The 8010-nt window shown below is 37.0% G+C and overlaps 1 protein-coding gene across 1 annotated transcript; it reads left to right on the top strand.

Annotated features, from left to right (window-relative positions):
* The first annotated feature begins 3089 nt into the window (after positions 1-3089).
* On the top strand, positions 3090-7920 carry LOC127626042 (aflatoxin B1 aldehyde reductase member 4-like). The gene is made up of 7 exons (XM_052101557.1): positions 3090-3401; positions 4797-4984; positions 5526-5630; positions 6594-6690; positions 6858-6957; positions 7103-7232; positions 7738-7920. Exons 1-7 carry the CDS (start codon positions 3119-3121, stop codon positions 7897-7899), a joined length of 1065 nt encoding a protein of 354 aa, XP_051957517.1. The 5' UTR covers positions 3090-3118; the 3' UTR covers positions 7900-7920.
* Positions 7921-8010: the final 90 nt, after the last annotated feature.

The raw sequence follows: 8010 nt of genomic DNA, 5'->3' as shown, positions 1-8010 counted from the left end.
AATGTATGACAATGAGTCAGTTGCTAATAAAGTGTTAGCTCTGTGAAGCACAAAGGGTCAGCAAAAGGTGAAAGTTCATCAGGTAAATTAAAGGACTACTTTTTGCTACCAGGTAAAATTGTTATCACATTGCTTCATTTTCCATGGCCATTCAAAATAATAGTAAATGAACCATCAAATATTAATTTTAGTACATCAACATTCAAAGGAATGTTGGAAATTTGTATTGATGTATATATATATATATATATATATATATATATATATATATATATATTTATGTTATACCAATAGAGTGTCTTTTTAACTGTATTAAAGTTTACAGTCATAGTAAAACTGTTATTCCAAGTGGACTATATTTTACATGCCTATTCTTTTCTGTGTTTACTGTTGTATATGCAATAATTTTTGTTTTATTTTCTTCCCCATCCTTCTTTTTCTGTTTGTGATCCTTGTGGAATTGTCAAAAGAAGAGTACTTGCTTTAGGAAACAACGGAATTTCATCCAAACAAACACCATGAACACTTTAGGCCTCACTCATAAAACATGAGCAGAACTCATTTCTGTGTAAATCACACTGCTTGTGTTACATGAATGAGTGACAGTTTTAACTTACGGTACGAGACTGCAGATGGGTCACTGAGCCACAGTTGAAAGCAGAAGATGATGGGTCATAGTTGTGGAGGCCGTGGAGGAAAGGTCAAAGCAGGGGTCAGGGGTTCTGTGGTAATAAAACATGGAATGCATTGTCTAACACCACTGATCCTACTATTAGGGGTCAATGTCAGACAGGGTTCAACACCTCTGCCATGATCAGAATGCAGTAAACACAGTAGAACACACCTACAAAAGCATCTGCTGGTATTTTGAGACATGTGGATGTGTCACTCCATGGATATTATGTGGAAATCTGTTTATATAATTATTATAAATGAGCATGTTAACATGCACAATTAGCAGATGACATGTGTGGTCATGTAAACACTTTTAAACACGGTTTTACATTATTGGAGTAAGGTCTTAACGGCTTAGGAACAAACTGATTGGCACACACCGATATTATTAGTTTGTTTTTTAATGAGCAGCTTATTTTTGAGAATCAAGATTCAGAATCAAATTACACAACTAAATTTTTTCACGTTTACTTATTTTTTGACTCTCAGATAGATGATTAGCATGCAGATTTAACGTTTGAATACATTTATTATCAATTAAATGTCAATTAGATATTGTGCTAGATTTAATTATACAATGCTAGTTATTAATTGTACAAAATCCATAATTATTCATAATTGCGTCATATATATGCAAAAAAAAAATCTCTGTATATGTGCAAAATGTTTAATGTGTGACAAAAATAAAGGCTTCTAATTGTGTATTCATGGAAAATAAACTTTACTTTATACTTACACTCTAGCTGATGCTGGGCTTGTGTCCAAATAACCCTACAACATAAAGTTATTGTATATATATTATATATATATACACACACACACACACACACACACACACATTCACAGTCAAAAGTTTCGGAAGGAAATTGGTACTTTAGTTCACCAAAGTGGCATTCAACTGATCACAAAGTATAGTCGGGACATTACTGATATAAAAAACAGCACCATCACATATTTGAAAAAAGTAAAATCACTCCAACAACTCATCCTCGAGTAATCATGCTAAATTCCTAATTTGGTGCTAGAAAATCACTTGCCATTATATCAAACACAACTGAAAGATATTTGGTTCATTAAATGAAGCTTAACATTGTGTTTGTGTTTGTTTTTGAGTTGTCACAGTATTCAATAGACTGACATGTCTTAAGGTCAATATCAGGTCAAAAATGAAAACAGCTTTCTCTAGAAACTCATCAGTCAATCATTGTTTTGAGTAATTAAGGCTATACAATGCTTGAAATTGACACAAAATTTAAGATTTCAAACAAAGTGTTCACTACAATCTTCAAAGACAAAGAACAACTGTCTCTAACAAGGACAGAAAGAGATGTGGAAGACCAGATGTACAACTAAACAAGAAGATAAGTACATCAGAGTCTCTAGTTTGAGAAATAGACGCCTCACATGTCCTCCGCTGACAGCTTCATTGAATTCTACCCGCTCAACACCAGTTTCATGTACAACAGTAAAGAGAAGACTCAGGAGGTCTTATGGGAAGAATTGCAAAGAAAAAGCCACTTTTGAAACAGAAAAACAAAAAGAAAAGGTTCGAGTGGGCAAAGAAACACAGACATTGGACAACAGATAATTGGAAAAGAGTGTTATGGATCTTAACCCCATTGAGCTTTTGTGGGATCAGTTAGACTGTAAGGTGTGTGAGAAGTGCCCAACAAGACATCTATGGCAAGTGCTACAGGAAGTGTGGTAATATATATACATATATATATATATATATATATATATATATATATATATATATATATATATATATATATATATATATATATATATATATATCACACACACACACATATACATATACACATTTTCATTCTTCTCTCATAGTGCAAGTATAATCAAGTAGATGGTTCATGTCTTGACCAATAAAACATGAAAATTATATGTAGGTAGCTGACATGACATTTCAAGCATTTTTGTTCAATTTGGCATTTTGTTTTCCAAAAATAATTATATGCATGAATTTTTATGACAGCATATACTTTTGAGAGACTACAAATAATATGTGTACTTTTAGAAATTATTTTTTTCACACCCAATGACCTTTTAAAATAAACTAGGGAAGAAAAAAATTTATCAAAATAGTGATGCACTTTCCCTCATACATGCACAGTCCATTTATGTTCGTCATGTGGAAGCTATTTGTATTCTGCCGACATCTTCTGGATACAATGGGAATTACATGTGCTGCAATGCCAAGTGAATTTAAAAACATCTAAATGTCAAAATACCACATTCCCTGTTTATATACAAATGGAAGAGGCAATCGATGAACTCTGAACCTCCCATGTCCACCTCCACGAGCTGACCAATGGCACTCCCGTGAGCGACACAGTCCCTCTACGTTTAAGCACATGCTTAGCACTTTTACCACGCTCCCTCAGTACACGCATGCCCTTCCCTGGGTTTTTACTGCCAGATTATCATGCTGTGCTCTGCTGTCAGAGTAGGCCTGTGTGCAGCTCACTGCAGATTTCTTACCGGGCTCAAAACCTTACACTTTAAACAACTCCACAACATGTCTCACTTTAAACTCCCCGTGACTCTGCTGGGCTCCATGGCGTTTGGAGGACGCGCGGACGCGTACCTGAGCGCGCAAATGGTGCAGGTATTCACTGAGCGCGGGCACAATGAGCTGGACACTGCATACATGTACAATGATGGACTGTCAGAGACCATCATAGGTGGTCTGGTGCTTCCTAAAACAGGTATTAAGAGTTATAAAGTGGCTGAATAGTGACTCTGGTCACCGTAGACAGAAGTAGGTCATATGACACTGCTGCAGTTGTTACGAAATGTTTAGAGTTTTATACTCTGGCTTTGTTCGCTATGATATACTGCCACACTATTTGTACTACTTTGAAGTATGTAGTATGCATACCATGCATAGTATGCAAATTTTGTGTTACTGAATTCGGAGTTGTATAGTAGTTCCATGCTGCCATAGTATTCTTACAATTTCTTCCAAAACGTATGTTAGTATGCAATACCTATGCTGAACATTTGAATACTATGCACAGTATACTGTACACTATACACTAATGAGCCAAAACATTATGATCACCTGCCTAATATGCTGTTGGTCCTCCGCGTGCTGTCAAAGCAACACCGACCCGCTGAGGCATGGAGTGGACAAGACCCCTGAAGGTGTCCTGTGGTATCTGATACCAAGATATTTGCAGCAGATCCTTCAAGTCCTTTAAGTTCCGAGGCCACCATGGATTGGACTTGTTGGTCCAGCACATCCCACAGATGCTCAATCGGATTGAGATCTGGGGAATTTGGAGGCAAGGGCAACATCTTGAACTCTTCATCATGTTCCTCAAACCATTTCCGAACAATGTGTGCAGTGTGGCAGGGGCATTAACCTGCTGAAAGAGGCCACTGCCATCAGGAAATACCATTGCCATGAAGGGATGTACCTGGTCTGCAATGATGTTTAGGTAGTTGGCACGTGTCAAATTGACGTCCACATGAATGGCGGACTCAGGGTTTTCCAGCAGAACATTGCACCAGAGCATCACACTCCCCCCACCGGCTTGTCGTCTTCCCACATTGCATCCTGGTGCCATCACTTCCCCAGGTAAACAGCACACGTACACGGCCATCTAAGTGATGTTAAACAAAATGGGACTCATCGGACCAGGCAACCTTCTTCCACTCCTCCCAGACATGTGGCTTTGTTGGAGTGGTGGTGGCGTAGTGGGCTAAAGCACATAACTGGTAATCAGAAGGTTGCTGGTTTGATCCCCATGGCCACCACCATTGTGTCCTTGAGTAAGGCACTTAACTCCAGGTTGCTCCGGGGGGGATTGTCCCTGTAATAAGTGCACTGTAAGTCGCTTTGGATAAAAAGTGTCTGCCAAATACATAGATATAAATATAAGAGATGATCAACATTATTTGCTTCACCTGTGAATGGTCATAATGTTTTGGCTCATCAGTGTACACTGCAACAATATTAAGTTGAATGTATCTGAAAGTTTTGTAATATTATAGGACTTTGCATAGTTCTTGTAAGATCACATAAAACTCTAAAAGGAAATCCTATTTTTTTTAGATGCTTAATGTTCAGCTATAATGCATCCTTTTGTGTTTTCCAGTTAGAATTGCCACTAAAGCAAACCCCTGGGATGGCAAGACACTCAAACCTGAAAGTGTTCGTCATCAGCTGGAAACTTCTTTGAAGAGACTGCAGACTCAGTGTGTGGATCTCTTTTACCTGCACGCGCCAGACCACCAAAACCCCATTCAAGACACATTACAGGCCTGCAATGAACTCTATAAAGAGGTCAATTCCCTTCCAGAAACACAAAATATAACACAACTGTAGAGCTTTGACTGACAGACGTGCATTTTGATACATGCCTGACAATCAGCTGTTACCAATATTTTCTTCCTATCTGACCTAAAGGATTTTTAAAAGCCATAAAGACGTCAGCAAGAACCACTGAACAGAATAGAATTATTTGTCTATGTTATATTTACTACACAAGAATTATGCAACTTGTATAATATCAAGTTAATAGAAACCTCCAACATGTGTTGGTCTTAATTGAACTTGCATCATTAGTAAGATTATGCACACGACATTTAATAGGTTTGTACATTTTAAAATATGATTTTTATAATGACTATTATACATAATATATAGTATAATATATATATTTGTTAAATTATATAAATAATTCTACAAATGATAGTGTTCTTGTTGCTCAACTAGTGGAGCATGGCACCTACAAGGGCAAAGTATCAGATATTATTTGCAGAGAATACACATTGAATAAAATGTAGCTTACATGCATTCAAATTAACCAAAAGCTGATTTATAGGGCAAATTCATGGAACTGGGCTTATCAAACTATGCATCATGGGAAGTGGCCGAAATCTACTGTATCTGCAAACACAATAACTGGGTGCTTCCTACTGTATATCAAGTAAGTGAATAGTTGGATGAATTTTGACATTTCCAAGTAAAACAGGTTATTGAATCAGAAGATTACGAATGGTTATTAAGATGGGAATCATGTGTATCTAAATCCTAGTCGTGATTCAGGTTCTTAAACAGTTCTATTAATGATTCTTTTTGCACTTTTGAGGAAGAATTATTTGGACATCACAAACTACATTTAACACATTTCTTGTAAAAAGAGTGCTTTCACTGATTTTTAGAGGCATACATACAGTTCCAATAATTGACCCTAACTATGTATTATATAAAAAATAAATAATAATAAAATAAAAAATTAAAAGATTACAACAAATTTGTTTGATTTGAACATGATGATAGTCATAATTATTTTGTAGGGAATTGGATTACACTGGTAGCGCTGTTTGTTGCATGCTGTAGATTCAAAAGAACAAACTCATGAGAGTCATTTGTTCGGGAACGCCACAACACTGGTCACACTGTATGTTTTTGAGTAAAAAGGACCAGCTCAAAGAGTTCATGTTTGAGGAATCACACTGTAATGGACAGGCTCAGGGTAGATTCAAAAGAGCCAGCATTTAAGAGCCATTCATTCAGAGATGGTACTACACTGGATATGCTGTATGTTGCGCACTGTAGATTCAAAAGAACTGACACATACGACTAATTTGTTCGGAACCACTCCGGCTGCGCTGCAGTTATATTGTGCTGCTGTCAAGAGTATTTCAGTACGGTGTTCAATCCATATTGGCGGAAATATTGCACGTACGGGAACCGCTAGCAGAACCCAAAGAAATGAAAATCTTAGTTACTGTGTTTATAAAAAATAGATCCGGTTCTGAACAAGAGTCTCGATTCTCAACCAAAGTATGAAGAAAGTAAATAAGGTCAATTTTGATTTCATGGCAACTTGAGTCACTTAAATCAATAGCATAATGTTGATTAGTTGTATGTATGTTTTCTTCTGAAGGGCATGTACAACGCAACCACACGACAAGTGGAGACTGAGCTGTTGCCATGTTTAAGATACTATGGCATGCGTTTCTTTGCGTACAATCCCCTGGCAGGTATTGTTAGGTCCAAATTGTTTTAGATGTATTTACATAGTAAAGAGTGTTTTAAGGACATCGAATAGAGTTAAAGTCAATTTCATCCATATATTTATTGACATTATTTTATAAATTGTATTCATGTTCTGAACTGCATAACTCTGAATCTGTACCTCCTCACACAGGTGGGCTTCTCACTGGGAAGTATCACTATGAAGATAAAGATGGAGATCAGCCCGCGGGTCGATTCTTTGGCAATAACTGGGCAGGTGCTTACAGGGACAGGTGTGCTAATATCGATTCAGTTTGTTCATATTGAAACCAGTGGTTGATTTTACAAAATCTAATGTATCGTTTGTGATATTTTAAATATTTAAATCTAAAGCTAATATTGAAGAGCTCTCTTAGATGTAATGGTCTCTGGTTTCAGGTACTGGAAGGAGAGTCATTTTCAGGCCATAGATGTTGTTGGGAAAGCTCTTGAAGCAGCATATGGCTCAGAGAAACCGACACTGACATCAGCTGCTATACGCTGGATGTACCATCACTCTCAACTCAAGGTGGGAAATATCAGGAAGTGACATAAAGCAGTGTTAAATGACAATATTGTTTGAAAGCCTTTGTAATGAGGAAATGTTGTAGTTGTTCGTCTTTCTTTCCCCCTGGTGCATTACTTATTTTATTTAATACATACTGTTTTAGAATTTAGGTTGAGCCGTTGTTCCACTAAAGATAATGTGATTCACAAGACCAAGGTTGAGTTCGAAATAGCATGCGACTTGTCCTATTCACACAGCATATAGTATTGTGCACAGGATGAACCCTTGCATAAACATGACCTACTACATTTGCAAAATATACAGAAAAAACTGAAATAGCCACCACAACATTTAACACACAGACCTTTTTTCTTTTTTGACTAACGATTTGATTTGACTGCTAAGTTAAGGCAACACAAGATTGGAATCTCTAAACATTTGTCATATTTACTGAAATTTGCATAAATTTGAGTAAATATGACAATCGATTTAGGTATTTCATTCTGTTGCGCTTATGTCGTTTCAGGGAGATCTGGGTGATGGCGTCATTATCGGGATGTCCACCATGGATCAGTTGAATGAAAACCTGGCGGCAGCTGCAGAAGGTCCACTTAAACAGGAAGCTGTGGACGCTTTCAAACAGGCCTGGGATTTAGTGGCTCACGAATGTCCAAACTACTTCCGTTAGACACTACCATAACACCAAGAGAAAAAGATCCCTAATTACATGAACCATGACTTACAAGAACTAACACGAGGTCATCTCATTTTTATATGATCAGTGATAAATTGAGTTGGA

The sequence above is a fragment of the Xyrauchen texanus genome, chromosome 32, assembly GCF_025860055.1.
Source record: "Xyrauchen texanus isolate HMW12.3.18 chromosome 32, RBS_HiC_50CHRs, whole genome shotgun sequence".
NCBI classification, from domain to species: Eukaryota; Metazoa; Chordata; class Actinopteri; order Cypriniformes; family Catostomidae; genus Xyrauchen; species Xyrauchen texanus.
This window is presented reverse-complemented; position numbering and strand designations above follow the sequence as displayed.

What these genes read in the sequence shown, in the direction of transcription:
- LOC127626042 (XM_052101557.1), top strand. Translation starts at nt 3,119, where the DNA reads ATGCTGTGCTCTGCTGTCAGAGTAGGCCTGTGTGCAGCTCACTGCAGA. An exon ending in TGCGTACAATCCCCTGGCAG is followed by an intron (nt 6,691 to 6,857) that starts GTATTGTTAGGT and finishes CTCCTCACACAG; the next exon opens with GTGGGCTTCTCACTGGGAAG. An exon ending in GCAGGTGCTTACAGGGACAG is followed by an intron (nt 6,958 to 7,102) that starts GTGTGCTAATAT and finishes CTCTGGTTTCAG; the next exon opens with GTACTGGAAGGAGAGTCATT.